This window comes from Geotrypetes seraphini, chromosome 12 (genome assembly GCF_902459505.1).
Source record: "Geotrypetes seraphini chromosome 12, aGeoSer1.1, whole genome shotgun sequence".
NCBI classification, from domain to species: domain Eukaryota; kingdom Metazoa; phylum Chordata; class Amphibia; order Gymnophiona; family Dermophiidae; genus Geotrypetes; species Geotrypetes seraphini.
Window position 1 is genome coordinate 92,530,006 of NC_047095.1, and position 17,923 is coordinate 92,547,928.

General features: G+C 44.7%; 1 protein-coding gene across 4 annotated transcripts in view; it reads right to left on the reverse strand.

Annotated features, from left to right (window-relative positions):
• KLHL20 (kelch like family member 20) overlaps positions 1-17,923 on the reverse strand; it is a 162,469-nt gene that overhangs the window by 142,961 nt on the left and 1,585 nt on the right. For 3 of the 4 annotated variants that reach the window (XM_033915423.1, XM_033915421.1, XM_033915422.1), the window contains exons 2-3: positions 15,722-15,823; positions 705-767 (exon numbers count right to left, since the gene is read on the reverse strand). In XM_033915423.1, coding sequence (XP_033771314.1) covers positions 705-727 — 23 coding nt within the window. In that variant the 5' untranslated portion in view covers positions 728-767; positions 15,722-15,823. The remainder of the gene's footprint in view (positions 1-704; positions 768-15,721; positions 15,824-17,923) is intronic. The other variant, XM_033915424.1, reaches the window with a different exon arrangement.

The following is a 17,923-nucleotide window of genomic DNA, read 5'->3' on the forward strand; positions in this document are numbered from 1 at the left end:
TGCCGGTGCCTAAGTTAATTGAAAAACGCCGTTAAAAACAACAAAAAAATGGTAAGGTTTAAGCACCTACCGACGTCTAAATAAAAGGTACCGGAATTGTGTCTAGATAGCTGCTTTAGGCTGCGGAACGCCAAAGCGGGCTAAAGAAGCTAGCTCGGCACGATTCACGTCAGATAGGTGGCTTCAGTGAATCCTGCCGGCTCAGCTGATCGGAGGGGGGGAGGGAAATTCCCCTGTCGCGATCAGCTGAGTTGGCTGTGGTGGACAGAGGACTCCCCAATCGACAGGAAGGATGCCCACTCCCTCCTGCCTGACACCACCAAACACCCCACCTGAAATCGGCAGGAGGGATGCCCACTCCCTCCAGCTTGAAAACACCCCACCAGGAATGAGCCTAAGTCTCTGATTGACCCAGGTGCCTAAGGTCCCTCCCATATGACTTACCTGGGCAAATTAGAGCCTTAGGCTCCTCCCAGTGCATCCCAGGATGCTTAATTTAGTGGAAAAAAAACAAAGTGAAGTAGCAACCATTTGTGTAGATCACTGAAGCAATACACTGCATATTACTCTTAAGAACAAAAAGCCAGAAACTCACCTTTTAAAAAAAAAAAAGTTTGCTCTAGTTTTGACTTGAAGTAATCTAAAAATTGTAGCTAATTCTTTTCATAACTGTGCAATGTTCAGTCTTTACAGATAGCACTTACCTGCGCATTGGTTTTCCGTCCATGCACAACGAAAGGATCAAATTTCAGATTTTAAGGTTATACCTGAAAAAAGAAAAACTCATTTTCATTATTCCAAGCAACATTAGTACAAATAGGATATAGAGAAAGAACCCTTCAAAGAAGATTTGTGCTATATCTATTTTCAAAGCCTTAGAAATACAAGGCAGTCATAAAACAGAAAGCACATGAACTCATGGAAAAAAAAAACAACCTGGCTGAAATCGAGGTAGTCATCATAAACAACAATTATCCAAAGTTGATTAATCCAAAAGCAGTAACATTTGAACTGACACATACATGAAAAATTAAACCTGCTGGAAAAGAGTAATTCAAAGAATATCAAGACATAAGAAGATGCATGTACAACAACACAGGGAAAACAAATGCCTTCACAGGTAACATGGCCTTAATAAGATATTAAAGAAAGCTCAAACATCAAAGATCATTAGCAAACTGTTTTATGTGGTATCCTGAAATTAAAAATAAAAATTTCTAAAGCAAACATTTGCAGAAAAGTTAGACTCTGTTCCTCCAAAAGCAATAAACTAGTTACCACACACAAAAACAACTACTCAGGAAAATATTTGCATATTTTATTGACTTTACAAAAGCTTTTGATTCTATTTAAAAATATTACAAACTGCAAAATAGAGTTATCTTAAAAGGATAAGATCACCAAAGATAAAGAGAAAGATCCATGGTAGTGCTTTTCCCGCAGCAAATGCATCAAAGCTCATAAGATTTGAATGGACTTCAGTGCATTTGCTGCTGGAGAAGCGCCACCACAGTTTTGTAGAATAGGCTCTATAAAAATTGTGACAATAACAGAGAAGTTTTCTTTCTCTACTTTGTTCTGAGTCGGGTACAATATTCACCTGGATCAGACTGGCTTGATTAACCTTTCTGATCAACAGACTACAGAAATGGTCTGATCATATAATTCTGGAATAGGTATTAAGTGGTTTGAAATAGCATAGCTCTGATCTCTATCATACAACTGTCTCCAGGTATCCAGCAGGCTATTATCCTTTGAACATTTTTCAAGGCTTGCCTTGCAGTATTCCTATCTCTCCCCATCCTCAAAGTTATTCAGCCTTGGATCCAAGGTCAATTTGACGACCTCCCTACTATTAAACCATCCCCCATGTAAACTAACATTTGACTATATACAGTATTTTTTTAAAAAGAAGGCAGACTGGCTATCAATGGATGCATAGAAATTTCCCGTTCAGCTCCACTTTTGCCATATGTCTTTCCTAATAGCTATAACCTTAATGTTCAGATGCTTTGCAAATAGGATAGCAACACCTGTTTTCTGTGCATCTATAAATTGGAGGCACCTACTACAGTATTATACAAAAACCTTGGACCTACAAAGGTGGGTTTCTTGAAAAGACCATATCAATATGCATTACTTTTCCCACATTAAATAATACACTTCTTTAAAATTTAAGATCACAAGTTTCAAAGCAATCACACTTATTTGATACTTTTTTCACCACACTCCCCTTCACATGATCCCTTCTCCATAAGAAAAACAAAACCAGAAATCCCCATTCTTGCATCTGCATCCTCCCCATTTCCCTTCCCCATACACCCTCTATTCCTCCTCCCAACTCTCCCTACTTCTTTCTCCCACTTTGTTCTTTCTCTTACCCTTCCACCTACGATAGTGCATAACTGGAAGAAACAGGTGCCAACCATCCAACAAGGCAGCATAACCCAAATGTAATAGATTAGGTTCTTACCTTGTTATTCTTCTTTATGTTTTAAGATAAAGGATTCTGTACTGTAGCTGTGCTTCCCCATAGTCATGAAATATGCAGAAGGTGCCACTCAAATCTTCCAATTCCTACTCTTCAGCAATGGAGTACAGCTCCTCCTTCAGTTTGTACCAAAGCAATCGAACTCCACTGAAACAGAAGAAAAGAGGAGGGGCACAGGGAACTTCCCCAGCAACAAACCAGATTCTGTTCTGCTCTGTAACTTATGACAAACGATCAAGTATTAACAACAATTAACAATGAGCAACAAATTAACCTCATGAGTAGCTAGGAACCAACCTGCTGAGTGTGTGTTCTGATCTAGTTTAGCTTCCTGTCCTGGCTAAATTGTGCAAATAGTTAAAACCTCAGCACACCAACCCACACACAGGCAGTCCTTATTTTCTGAAATATATTTTATTGTGTAAATATGGTAGATATACTCACAATTGGTGAATCTCCTGTATATTGCAGCTGGAAAAGATAATGTACAGTACTCCCCTGAAATTCGCTGGGGTTCCGTTCCAGGAACCCCTGTGAATTAATTTTAAAAAAAAAATAATGCAAATGAGGTTTTTCGCCTGTCAAAAGGCAGGGGAGGCAGGAGAGGGCAGCTGGAGCACCGGTGGGTGAAGAAAATCACTCACGGTTTGCTCTGACCGCCTCTTCCTGTAGTAAAGTCGGGCTATATCAATCAGGAGCTGCTTTGACACAAAGCTCCCGATTGGTGTATCCCGACTTTACTACAGGAAGAGGTGGTCAGAGCAGACCGCGAGTCCGCGATTTGCGAACCACGAAGTCGCAGGGGAACACTGTAGATTTAAAGAATGAAGGATGGGCAAAAATGAGGAAATAGGTAGAAATAAAGGTGCTCCAAGTTTCAGAGTAGAAAATGCTGAGTTATTCATGCATGTGGTTTGATGGCTTAAGGTGAAATACTGGTGCTTTGCTGGGATAGAGTCACATGCTCAAGATGAAAGCATAAGTGTAACTGGGTTCTGAGGACAAAAGGAGCTCAGGGAGTACCCAGAAAGCAGGGGAGGAAAGAGAAGATACCAATAGGGACAGAGCTTGGCAAAAGGTAACAGAGAGGGGTCATATCTCATTACCAGGAGGCACCTGGTGCCACGACATCTGGTCCGATCACTTCACTTTCTATTTCAAGCTAATCTGGTTCCAATGAAAACAAATTACCCAACCAAAAATAAAAAAAGAACATCTCACGAGAGGCCACATCAACCCAGATAACTACTGGGTGCAATATAAACTACAAGCAGAGGTAAAGGAAGTAGCTGATTTTTGGGATCACTGGACCACTACCAGCACCTGCATTTTAGACAACATTGCACCTAAACATACCAGTAAAAGTAATGCAAATAAATATAACAAATGGTTCGACATCGATCTCCTAAAAATGAAATAGTTAGCCAGACGTCTAGAAAGAAAATGGAAAAAAACAGGAGAATTATCAGACCGTAACAATTGGAGAGCCAATATAAAAACCTACAAACAACTAATAAAAGATAAACGCAAAGCATTTTACTCAAACAAAATCAATTCATCCTGCAACAGCTCACGAGGAGTTAATACAAAAGAGCTGTTCAATCTGGTTACTAACCTATTTGACACCACCCGCTACACTCTACCCACACACAACTTTAAATTACCCTCGGCGAACGACCTAGCCCTGCACTTTGACTCAAAAATTAAAAAAACTAAGAAACAATTGCCCAACAGAAGAACCTAATGAACACTATATAGCTAACACACAGGGAAATGAAACCCCTGCAGACATGTTCTGGGATTCATTTCAAGACATAGATTGGAATAACTATACCAAATTATACAACAAATACTCCAAATCATACTGCTTCCTGGACTCATGTCCCCCGGAAATCATGAAAGCGGCACCACTTGAATTTAAACTCTCTCTACTGCACTACTTAGCCCATAATCTGAAAAACGGAAAATTCCTCACCAACAAAGGCCACATAATAATAACCCCTATCCTAAAAAATAGCAAAGAATCATCAGCCCTAGTTTCCAACTACAGACCAATTGCTTCCATACCACTCTTTGTAAAGATCATGGAGGGGCTGGTACACTCCCAATTAATGGAATATCTAGACCAGTTCTCACTCCTTCATGAGACTCAATCTGGCTTTAGACCGCTTTTCAGCACAGAAACGGTAATTGCGGCCATCTTAGATTACTTGCACCTATTTTTAAGCAAAGGCCTCAGTGCCCTGATCACGCAATTCGACATGAGCTCTGCCTTTGACCTTGTAGACCATGCGAATTTGCTACAGTGTCTAGACGCTATTGGCATCAGAGGCGAAGTGCTAAACTGGTTTCATGGTTTTCTTTCGTCCCGAACCTATCAGGTTTGCTTCAACAATGATCTCTCCAACACCTGGAGCAACCCATCCGGCGTTCCGCAAGGGTCCCCACTATCCCCTCTGCTTTTCAATATCTACATGACCTCACTGAGCGTTCAATTAACCCAGCTGGGGATAAAATTATTCAGTTACGCTGATGACTTCACAATTATTATCCCATTTGCCAACTCCATCTCGGAAACAATTCCAAAAGCATCAGAAGCCATAAACTTGATGGAACATTGGATGACAGACTTCAAACTCAAGCTCAATACTGAGAAGACAAAATTCTTTGTCGCTTCACCGCGCACTCTTGACACCAAAACCCCACTAGACATCAACAAACATAACTACCCCATACAGCCCACCATTAAAATACTGGGTGTAACTCTGGACCAATGCCTCACCATGAAAGATCAGGTGGACTCCCTAATCAAAAAGAGTTTTTTCACCCTCTGGAAACTTAAATCCATTAAAGCATACTTTGATAACTCTGCCTTCAGAATCTTGATACAATCCCTCGTATTAAGTCAACTCGACTACTGTAACATCGCCTATTTAGCAATCCCCCAAAAGAATATGCGACGATTACAACTAATGCAAAACACTGCGGTCAGACTAATCTTCTGTCTAAAGAAGTTCGATCACGTGACGCTATACTTCAAACAGCTACACTGGCTGCCGATGGAAGCTTGTGTAAAGTTTAAGTTCGCCTGCCTCTGTTTTAAAGTTTTCTACGGTCTAACCCCTAAATACATCACTGACCTATTCTCCTTCTCAGCCAACAAACACAAGAAAAGCTCCCACTCGCACTTCGTTTCTCCCCCGGTTAGAGGATGCAAACTAAAAAAATACCATGAGCATCTTCTCTCACATCAGGCTGCTCTATGGGGTAAAGACCTAGAACAACTCCTATTGCCCACCACTTACGAGGTATTCAAGAAACGGCTCAAAACTCACCTATTCCTGAAATACCTAGACAGCTGACCCACTTCCCTCCTTCCCCTCTCTTGCCCTTTCTCCCCATTGTTCCACATCCCTTAAGTTAACTCAACTTGTACGTCAACTCAACTTGTACCCCACTAATCTTCTGTAAACCGCATAGAACTTAACGGTATTGCGGTATATAAACTGTTATTATTATTATTATTATATCTTTGCAGACTGATCAGAGCAAAGGTTGGAGAGGCGACCAAGAAATACAGCAGCAAGACAAATGACCCAAGCTTAGAGAGGAAAAAAGACCACTAGAACAAAGCATATACAGGTAAGCAAGAGTGGCTGCAGTATGTATGAAACTACATAACACACAATGCCTTTCTTACACACTGTCTGCATAATAAAGTCCCATGGAGATAGGAATAAATTAAACACCCCTTAAACCAGTGCAAGGCTGCCAGGGGCAGCACAAAGTGCACCCAGGAAAACCCCTCAAAACCCAAATGGAATAGGTGCCTTCATGTTCCTGTAATTTTGTCTCTTTTTAATCTTAAAGACAGGAGAAATCATCCCATGAGGGACACTGGTAATGTCCGAGCAGCATCAGACAAATCAAAAGTCTGCACAGGGTGGGCTGTACAGAATCCTATGTATTATAACAGAAAGAAGATTAACAAGGTAAGAACCTAATCTTCCATTCTGTTGCAAAGGCATAGGATTCTGTACTGTAGCTGACGTACCAAAGCAGAGGAAGATGTCTAAGGATAGATGAACCTGCCCGCAGTACCAAGGACCCAAAAGCAGCATCCTCTCAAGCTGCCACATCCACTCTGTAGAACGTAAAGGTGTAGACAGTAGACCATGTAGCAGCTCTATAGATTTCATCAGGTGAAAACAGCCCACAATTCTGTCCAGGAAGCAGCCACACCTCTAACTGAACGTGTTGCGATGGAAATAGGGGGCTGTTTCCCACAAACATTGTAGGAATAAGAAATTGCCATACAAATCCATCTAGCACTTGATGCTTTGTCTAGATTGACTGGTCAGCAGAAAAAAGGTGGTCAGAGAGATGAGAATCATTAAGTCCTCTCCAGGTAGTGAAGTAGGACTCTGTATACATCCAGCCTCTGCAAAATCCTGTCCTCTTTCGCCTAACCGGTGGGGTGAAAGATGGATAAAATAAATCTCTTGATGGACATGGAAGGCAGAAACCACCTTCGGCAGAAAAGAAGGTACTGTGTGCAGAGAAATACTGGACTCTGCAAACTGAAGGAATGGTTCTCTACAGGAGAGAGGTTGTAACCCTGAGATCCACCTCGCAGAGACAATGGCAACCACAAACGGACTTGACCATAAGATCCAAGAGGGACACATCTGGAAGGGCTCATCTGGAGCCCAAAAGACCCTTCAGAACAACATTAAGGTCTCAAGACGGAAATGGCTGACGCAATGAGGGACACAATCTGAGTGCCCCTCCCCCCAAGAACCGAGTAATGTCTGGGTGAGACATCAGTGATTGCATATCTCTCAGAGCTCAAAAGCCTGAGAGGACAGCTACCTGTACCTTGAGAGATGAGACTGCTAGACCTTTTTGTAGTCTGGCCTGCAGGAATGCTAGAATCATGGATGGACGCAGCCATAACTGGAAAGCTTTCCAGGTCTTTGCATAAGCTACAAACATCGCAGATTTCCTTTTCTCAGGAGGATTGAGATGACTACCTCCACATAAACCTTATGAATTAGGGCCACGTGATCAACAGCTATATCGTAAGACCAAAGTGCTCTGAATTCTTCATACGAACTGGACCCTGACTGAGTAGCTCGGGATGAACCAGCAGCCTAAGAGATCTGCCTCTTTGAAGGCATACCAGATCCTTGTACAAAGGTCAACAAGGCCAGTCTGGAGCTACCAGAATCAACAGCCCCTGGTGGCTTGCTATTCTGTAGATGATATGCCGCACAGTGGAAGCACAGAGTAGGAGCTCAGTGGGCCAGTGCTGAATGAGGGCATCCAGTCCTGCACTTCCCGACTTGGCTTGTCAACTGTAGAAGCAGATGCCTTCAAAATTCAAAATCCATTTCCAGTCTTCCCCAGCACTGCACAATGAGGGTGAACGTACTCTGGGAAAGAGATCACTCCCCTGGAGCCAGAGTCTCCCTGCTGAGCAAGTCGACCTGAACATTCTCTACCTCTGCCACATGGGCAGCTAAGAGAGCCTGTAAGTGAACCTCTGCCCACTGGAACATTTGTGCCTCTAGGTGTTGGTGAGTGCTTCAGTTACCTCTTTGTCTATTCACGTAAGCTATCACGACAATAATAATAATAATAATAATAACTTTATTCTTATATAATAACTTTATTCTTATATACCGCCAACAATCTTGCGACTTCTAGGCGGTTTACAGTGAGGTGAAACTGTACAGTCAGCGAATTACAGAGTATAACAGTGACCATCTGATATTAACAACATTAATGATAACAACAGTTTATGTACTGCCGGACCGGGAAGTTCCGTGCTATTTACAATGAGTTAGAAAAGTTTCATTAATTGATTGGGACATTCATAGTTTAGAGATTAGAGGTTAACAGTTTGCAAGATCAGATATGGGTGGAATTACGAAGGGGGCTATTGTCCTTGTTCGTCACCTATGTAATTCAAGAACAGGTATGTTTTTAGGTGTCTCCTAAATTCGCTATAGTTGTTTGAGTGTGTGATTAGTTTTCCTAGGTCTTTGCCCCATAAGGCTGCTTGGTACGATAAAAGTTGTTGATGATGTCTCTTATATCTGCATCCTCTAGCCGGTGGGAAAACAAATTTCAGGTGTGTGCTTCTCTCATGTCTGTTAGTTGGGAATGAGAAGAGGTCTATTATATATTTAGGGGCTAGACCTGATAATACCTTAAAGCAGAGACATCCTAGCTTGAACTTCGTGCGAGCCTCCATTGGCAGCCAGTGCAGGAGTCGGTAGGAAGGGGTTATGTGATCGGATTTCTTCAACCCGAAGATCAACCTGACTGCTGCATTTTGTATAAGTTGTAGTCTCTGCATTTGCTTCCGAGAGATTGCCAGATGGGTAATGTTGCAATAATCAAGGTGGCTTAGTATTAGGGACTGTACCAGAATTCTGAATGCTGAGGTGTCAAAGTATGCTCTAATGGACCTAAGTTTCCAGAGGGTAAAAAATCCTTTTCTGACTAGGGAGTCTACATGGTCTTTCATAGTTAGACCTTGGTCCAGTATTACCCCTAGAACCTTCATTGTTGGTTGAATAGGGTAATTGAGTTTGTTAATGCGTAGTGATTCTGTCGTGTTATGTGGGTGTGGCGAGGCTATAAAGAATTTAGTTTTATCTGAATTGAGCTTGAGTTTGAATTCTGTGGTCCATTGTTCCATCAGGTTTAGTGCTTCTGTTGCTGTGGGGGTGATTTCGGAGGGAGACGTAGTAAACGGGATAATGATTGTGAAGTCATCCGCGTAACTGAATACTTTTATACCTCGCTGGGCCAGCTGCATGCCTAGTGATATATAGACGTTGAAGAGTAGAGGGGATAATGGGGACCCCTGTGGAACGCCTGATGGGTTTCTCCATGTTTTAGAGAGGTTGCAGTTGAAGCGTACCTGATAGGTGCGGGCCGTAAGGAATCCTCGGAACCAGTCAAGTACCTCACCTCCAATGCCGATCGCGTCTAAACATTGTAGTAATTTTTTATGGTCCACTAAGTCGAAGGCCGAGCTCATGTCAAATTGCATGATTAAGGCGTTATGGCCCTTGGTGAATAGGTTGCGTAAGTGTTCTAGGATCGCTGCTATCACCGTCTCAGTGCTAAACAGAGGTCTGAAGCCGGACTGGGTTTCGTGTAGTAGAGAAAACTGGTCAAGGTAGTCCATCAATTGAGTATGTACTAGACCTTCCATTATTTTTACGAAGAATGGAATGGACGCTACCGGTCTGTAATTGGTTACTGATGTTAGGGAGTGTTTGCGATTTTTTGGAATTGGGGTGATTATAATGTGACCGTTATTCGTTAGGAATTTCCCGTTTTTGAACTTATTGGTCATACAGCTCCATAGTGTTAGTTTAAAGTCTAAAGGAGCTGCTTTCATAATGTTGGGGGGACAGGGATCTAGAATGCAGTGTGATTTAGTATATTTATTATAGAGTTTTATGAAGTTATTCCATTCTGGATCTTGAAATGAGTTCCAAAACATATCCACTGGTATTTCATTTCCATGTGTGTTGGCTATTTGGTGTGCTTGTGTGTTGATTGTTGGGCACGTGTTCCTTAGGTTCACAATTTTTGAGTCAAAGTGTTGTGCTAGATCGTCTGCTGATGGGAGTTTTGTGTCGTGCATGGATTGATTGTGGCGTGTGGTATCAAATAAATTTGTGACCAGGTTAAACAGTTCTTTAGTGTTGATTCCTTTTGGACTCGTGTTGGATGTGTGTATTTTGGTTGAGTAGAATGTTTTTCGTTTTTCTTTTATCAGTTGTTTGTAGTCTTTTATGTTGGATCTCCAGTTGTTCCGGTCTGGTGTTTCTCCCGTTTTGTTCCAGATCCTTTCTAGTCGTCTTACTGATTGTTTCATTTTTAATAGTTCAGAGTCGAACCATTTATTATATTTATTTGAGCATTTTGTTCTGTTTCGTTTAGGGGCTATTTTATCTAAGATGGAAGTGCTTGTTTTTGTCCACTGTTCCAAGAACTCATCCACTTCATTTATCTCCTTGCGCGATTCATAGTGTGCCCAGAATTCCTCTGGGTTGATGTGGCCCCTTGTGAGATGTTCTTTTATTTTTATCTTTGGGTGAGTTTTTTCTTTTGGTTAATTCCAGATTAAGTTAAAGTAGTAGGTGAAATGATCGGACCAGATGTCGTGGTACCAGATGCCGTTGGATATGGAAATAGTGGGGTTTAGGATTTCTTTTGAGGACATAGATACCAAGTCTAACTGATGGCCTTTCTCATGAGTTTGTGTGGATGAAGGGAGATTGTAGTTGAGTGAGGATAGGAAGTTTTTGAAATCTTTTGTGTAAGGATTGTCCTCGTTCTCTAAGTGTAGGTTTATGTCTCCTGCTATAATATTGTAAGATGGAGTAATTGAGTTGTGTAGGATGAATTCGTAGAAGTCTTCTCTGGCCTTTGACCAGCTTTTTGGCGGGACATAAAATAGAATGCAGGAGAGGTACTCTTTTAGATCCTTGTTACTGATTTTGCATGCTAGTGTTTCTAATTGGTTGGTTATCTTGGAATCTGTTAATTCAAGTTCAAGTTCTTCCTTAAGGATGACAGCCAGTCCTCCTCCTCTTCTGTATTCACGATTTAGCATGTGAATTTTGTAGTTATCTGGTATTAGGTCGTTAAGTATTGGATCCTCTTCTGACAGTAGCCATGTTTCCATTAGAAAGAGGCAGGCTAACTTCTTGCTGATGATCCAATCTTTGGTTAAGAAAGCTTTGTTCCTTACTGATCTGGTGTTGAGGTAGGCGCAGGGAAAAGTGGTAGTAGTGACGGTTGAAGTGTGTGTAGTGATTTTGATGGGTTTTATTTCCCTTGTCCTTTTTTTGAGGGTGCGGTGAGGTCTACTGTTGCTTGTGATTATTTTAATATGATTTATTCTTTCTTCCTGTCAGTTAGTTAGCAGCCTAATGGGTGTATCAGGATAGTGGACGGAGTAAGGTTTTGGATAGAGTGAGATAACGTCCCTAACGTTATTGCTTAATAGATAGATCAATAGAATCAATAGAAGCTTCATGTCTGCTGGTTGTTGTATTTCCTTCCTGTGTTAAATGTTATGTTAGTTCTCTGTTAAGTTATGTTATGTTGGCAAATTTTGTCCAAAAGTCGACTCCTCTGTGTCGGGATGGGGGCAGAGCAGGGCTCCCACGCTCCTCTCTCGATGCAGGGAGTACTGGGAAGAAGGTAGGCTCTCCGGTGGCAAAGTTTGTCCAGAAGTCGGCTCCTCTGTGTCGGGAGGGGGGTGGAGCAGGGCTTCCACGCTCCTCTCTCGGTGTAGGGAGTACTGGAAAGAAGGCAGGCTCTCCGGTGGAAAAGTTTGTCCAGAAGTCGGCTCCTCTGTGTCGGGAGGGGGGCGGAGCAGGGCTCCCATGCTCCTCTCTCGGTGCAGGGAGTACTGGAAAGAAGGCAGGCTCTCCGGTGGAAAAGTTTGGCCAGAAATCGGCTCCTCTGTGTCGGGAGGGGGGCGGAGCAGGGCTCCCACGCTCCTCTCTCGATGCAGGGAGTATTGGAAAGAAGGCAGGCTCTCCGGTGGAAGTGTTTGTCCAAAAGTCTGCTACTCTGTGTTGGGCGGGGGGCGGAGCAGGGCTCCCACGCTCCTCTCTCGATGCAGGGAGTATTGGAAAGAAGGCAGGCTCTCCGGTGGAAGTGTTTGTCCAAAAGTTGGCTCCTCTGTGTCGGGAGGGGGGCGGAGCAGGGCTCCCACGCTCCTCTCTCGATGCAGGGAGTATTGGAAAGAAGGCAGGCTCTCCGGTGGAAGAGTTTGTCCAAAAGTCGGCTCCTCTGTGTCGGGCGGGGGGCGGAGCAGGGCTCCCACGCTCCTCTCTCGATGCAGGGAGTACTGGGAAGAAGGTAGGCTCTCCGGTGGCTAAGTTTGTCCAGAAGTCGGCTCCTCTGTGTCGGGCGGGGGGCGGAGCAGGGCTCCCACGCTCCTCTCTCGATGCAGGTAGTATTGGAAAGAAGGCAGGCTTTCCGGTGGAAAAGTTTGTCCAAAAGTCGGCTCCTCTGTGTCGGGAGGGGGGCGGAGCAGGGCTCCCACGCTCCTCTCTCGATACAGGGAGTACTGGAAAGAAGGCAGGCTCTCCGGATGGAAAAGTTTGTCCAAAAGTCGGCTCCTCTGTGTCGTGAAGGGGCGGAGCAGGGCTCCCACGCTCCTCTCTCGATGCAGGGAGTACTGGAAAGAAGGAAGGCAGGCTCTCTGGATAGAAAAGTTTGTCTAAAAGTCGGCTCCTCTGTGTCGGGAGGGGGGCGGAGCAGGGCTCCCACGCTCCTCTCTCGATGCAGGGAGTACTGGAAAGAAGGCAGGCAGGCTCTCTGGATGGAAAAGTTTGTCTAAAAGTCGGCTCCTCTGTGTCGGGAGGGGGGCGGAGCAGGGCTCCCACGCTCCTCTCTCGATGCAGGGAGTACTGGAAAGAAGGCAGGCTCTCCGGATGGAAAAGATTGTCCAAAAGTTGGCTCCTCTGTGTCGGGAGGGGGGCGGAGCAGGGCTCCCACGCTCCTCTCTCGATGCAGGGAGTACTGGAAAGAAGGCAGGCTCTCCGGATGGAAAAGTTTGTCCAAAAGTCGGCTCCTCTGTGTCGGGAGGGGGGCGGAGCAGGGCTCCCACGCTCCTCTCTCGATACAGGGAGTACTGGAAAGAAGGCAGGCTCTCCGGATGGAAAAGTTTGTCCAAAAGTCGGCTCCTCTGTGTCGGGAGGGGGGCGGAGCAGGGCTCCCACGCTCCTCTCTCGATGCAGGGAGTACTGGAAAGAAGGCAGGCTCTCCGGATGGAAAAGTTTGTCCAAAAGTCGGCTCCTCTGTGTCGGGAGGGGGGCGGAGCAGGGCTCCCACGCTCCTCTCTCGATGCAGGGAGTACTGGAAAGAAGGCGGGCTCTCCGGTGGAAGTGTTTGTCCAAAAGTTGGTTCCTCTGTGTCGGGAGGGGGCGATTTAATCAGGTTACCCCGTAGGTTCGGGGGAGGGGCGGCGCGGTGCACGCGTGTCTCTCTCAGGGCTGGCTCCCGAAGAAGTGGCTGGGCTCTGGCGGCGATTTTAGTAAGTTACCCCGCAGGTTCGGGGGAGGGGCGGCGCGGTGCACGCGTGCCTCTCTCAGGGCTGGCTCCCGAAGAAGTGGCTGGGCTCTAGCGGCGATTTAAGTAAGTTACCCCGCAGGTTCGGGGGAGGGGCGGCGCGGTGCCCGCGTGCCTCTCTCAGGGCTGGCTCCCGAAGAAGTGGCTGGGCTCTGGCGGCGATTTAAGTAAGTTACCCCGCAGGTTTGGGGGAGGGGCGGCGCGGTGCACGCGTGCCTCTCTCAGGGCTGGCTCCCGAAGAAGTGGCTGGGCTCTGGTGGCGATTTAAGTAAGTTACCCCGCAGGTTCGGGGGAGGGGCGGCGCGGTGCACGCATGCCTCTCTCAGGGCTGGCTCCCGAAGAAGTGGCTGGGCTCTGGCGGCGATTTAAGTAAGTTACCCCGCAGGTTCGGGGGAGGGGCGGCGCGGTGCACGCGTACCTCTCTCAGGGCTGGCTCCCGAAGAAGTGGCTGGGCTCTGGCGGCGATTTAAGTAAGTTACCCCGCAGGTTCGGGGGAGGGGCGGCGCGGTGCACGCGTGCCTCTCTCAGGGCTGGCTCCCGAAGAAGTGGCTGGGCTCTGGCGGCGATTTAAGTAAGTTACCCCGCAGGTTCGGGGGAGGGGCGGCGCGGTGCACGCGTGCCTCTCTCAGGGCTGGCTCCCGAAGAAGTGGCTGGGCTCTGGCGGCGATTTAAGTAAGTTACCCCGCAGGTTCGGGGGAGGGGTGGCGCGGTGCACGCGTGCCTCTCTCAGGGCTGGCTCCCGAAGAAGATGGATGCTTCTTCTCCCAGGCAGAGGTCGCAACAAGTGGGAACCTCTGGGCACCGAGCCTCCAAACGAACACTGAGAAAAAATACCCCCAAATAATAATAATAATAATAACTTTATTTTTGTATACCGCATACCCAGATGAGTTCTAGGCGGTTCACATTAATTAAACAGAGTTACAAGTGGTTCCATACAAGATTGATCAGAGTTGCAAACAGAAAAGAGAAGTAAGGGGAAGAGGGGGGAGTCATGGGGGGGTTCAGTAGGGGAGAGGTGGAGGTTAATGAAGGGGTATTAAGGGTCCTGGTCTTGGAATAGGTGGGTTTTTAATAGTTTTCTAAAGTCAAGGTAGTAGGGGGTCTTGAGGACCATTTGGGCTAGCCATGGGTTTAGTTTGGCGGCCTGGAAGACGAAGGTTTTGTCAAGGAATTTTTTTGAGTGGCATAGTTTTAGGAAGAGGAAGGCGAAGAGTTGAATTCTGCGGGAGTTCTTAGTGTTGTGGTTTAGGGTGAAATGAGGGGAGATGTAGCTTGGGGATAAACCAAATATTGTTTTGTAACAAAAACAGGCGAATTTGAATAAAACAGAGCAGATCAGAAGTACTTCTGAGCAACTTGTTTGCAGAAAACAAAATGAGAGGGCAGGAGCAGCTTCCTGGGAAGGAGGCGGAGTTGAAAACATGAATGACAGTTTTCTGTAAAAACTTGCAAGTTGAGATACAGATCCCTTTCATTTCAGGACCACTAGACACATTGTACTAGAAATAGAAATATGCAAGGAAAAACCGAGTCAAAAATTCTGGTTTCATAAAGTTTCCAGCCCAGTTTTGAAATGTAACACTTGAGAATAAGAAATAGAAATGTATTCCTTTCTGTACTGCACAAAAATAGAAACTGATAATCAGTAATTTCCCAAAGCTAAAAAATAAAATCAAAGATGCCCCACAAAAAAAGTAAGAAAATAAATGTATAGTGCTGGGGGAAACAGGAAAACCAGTAGACAGAGCAACAAAGTAAGATTTATCTTGCCATAAGCTAGTAATATAACATGGGCAGACAATAAAGACCAGCACCACAACATAGGAACTGTCTTTGCTATCCTGTTATTTGTTTGTCCAAATACCCCGCCCCCTTTTATCAAGCCGTACTGCCAAGCAACACGAGCTAAATGCCGAGCCGCCCATTCTACTCTTATGGGCAGCTTGTGCTGCTTGGCAGCGTGGCTTGATAAAAGGAGGGTTAATGCAATACTATTGTGCCAATAATGTCACTAGAATATGAATCATTCAGCCTGGAGTCATCACCTTCCAGCAACATCCCCATGCACTGAAAGTGCTATCAAGAAATTAAAGCAGACTGTACACCAACCTCAACCAGCACCACCTTGTCAAACTCCTCAATCACTGCACCTCCATGCCATCTGATTCAGTACTGAGGGAAACGAAGTTTTCAAGGGCCTGGAAGCAGTTCCTATGAGATGCAAAACCAGCCAATATAAACTATAGCTCCACAAAAAAACCATGGTGAGTTTCTGCTCCAGTGTTCACTGGAATAATAGCAAAGCTGCATTTTTTCAAATTTTGTTTTTTTAGGAATTCATAAAGACCCTGATAACAGTGAGGCACAGAAAAAGATCCATTCAGTCCTGGCTTATAGCCTAAGGTTAGGGGTGGGCAACCAATATACACAGAGGGTGGCAGGAATGTCAGTAGTACTACTAGAGAGCCACAACACTACATAATAAGAAATAAAATTATTATTATTATTATAATGTCAGAAATGGAAATCCACAGACCTCTATAGAGCTTCTGTGATTAATAAATAAAAAATAAAAAGTTAACTAAAAATGATAAAAAAGCAAAATTGCTAGAGTGAAACCATTTATAAAATACAGTATTTAAAACTGCCAAAACTCTGGTTAACTCTTTGTTCTTTTTATATTTATTGCAGTTTGACTATACAAAAATACCGTGTAAAATAGCAACAAGCATTATAGAAATGTCTAATTAAATCATGTACTAAAGCAGAGTTTCTCAATAGCCCTTAGGTCTTCCACCCCCCCCCACCCACCCCTCTATAATGGCTGCTGCCAGTGGGGATCCCATGCCCTCCTTCCTGCCCTGCAGCTGCATACTCCTTCTGTCGAAGTCAACCCGAAAGCCTTCTCTCTAACATCAGAGCTGACATCAGAGGGAAGGCTTGTGGGTCAGCCACGTGCAGCATGAGAGCCACTGCATGCATCCCTGTTCAGCTGAAGTCAGAAAGGAGCAGCCCAGCTGGATGGCCCTGAAGGGAGTGAGTGTGGCCCTGGATCAAGCAAGTAAGGGAGGGGACATGATCATGGGACAAAAGGAGAAAGGAGGGGGGAAGAAGGAGTGTGTTGGGACATGTGAGGGGCACAAATTTGGGACTAAGGCTGGAAGACTCAAACTCAGGACACAGAAGGAAGGGAGGAGGCATGAACATGGGACACAGAAGGGAGGGAGGAAGGGGGCTCTAACTTGGGACATAGGAGGGAGGGAATAGAAAGGGAGAACTGTTGGGCATGAGTGTGTGAATGAGAGGGAAAGAGATGGTGCACATGGGGAAAGGAACAAAGAGGAAAATTGTTGGGCATAGAGAGAAAGGAGTGAGGCAGAGATGCATGGGGAATAGAAGGATGAGAGGGAGAAATGTTGGTGGAGAGGGAACAGAGGGACAGATTGAAGGGGATGCAAGAAGGAGGAATATTGGACATAGTGATGGAGGGAAATATGTGGCATGGTGCTGGAGAGGGGTGATAAAAGGAGAAATGGGCATGGGGCTGATGGGCAGTGGTGAAAAATGTTGCACATGATCCAGAGATGAGAGAGGAATAAATGTTGGATGTGGCAGTAGAGGGGATGGGAGACATGTACCCTGGATCTCTCTCCCTCTTTCCCCACTCCCTTTGCAGCAAAAGAGGGAATGAGAGAAAGACAGATGGACAGTGAGAGAGAAGGAGACATATTGCCAATAGGAGTGGAAGAGAGAGGAAGAAAATTGGACTCATGGAGGGACAGAGAGAGATGTTGGTTGGAGAACAGGAGAGGAAGCATGCAGGAAGCAGAAAGAAAGAAATATTGAATGCAAAGTCAGAAGGAAGTGCAACCAGAGACTCTTGAAATCACCAGACAACAAAGGTAGGAAAAATTATTTTATTTTCATTTTAGTGATCAAAATGTGTCAGTTTTGAGAATTTATATCTGCTGTCAATATTTTGCACTATATTTGTCTATTTTTTTTATAGTTGTTACCGAGGTGATATTGCATATTTTAAAGTCATCTGCCTCTTTGAAACCCCCCCAAATATAAATGATAATTAACATTTTCTCTGAGTATGCTTTGTGTTTTTTTAAATTTTGTGGTTACCATTATGTATTAATAAGATTATATTGTGTGTATATGAAAAATGAATGAAAGAACTAGAATATTTCACTTCACAACCTTGAGTGAAACGGTGTGGTGGCCTGAAAAACAAAAAAATATTTAGTGTCAGCTCAGTAAGGGCAATACGCAGTACCTCCACTATCAGCCCTGTGACACTCAGAA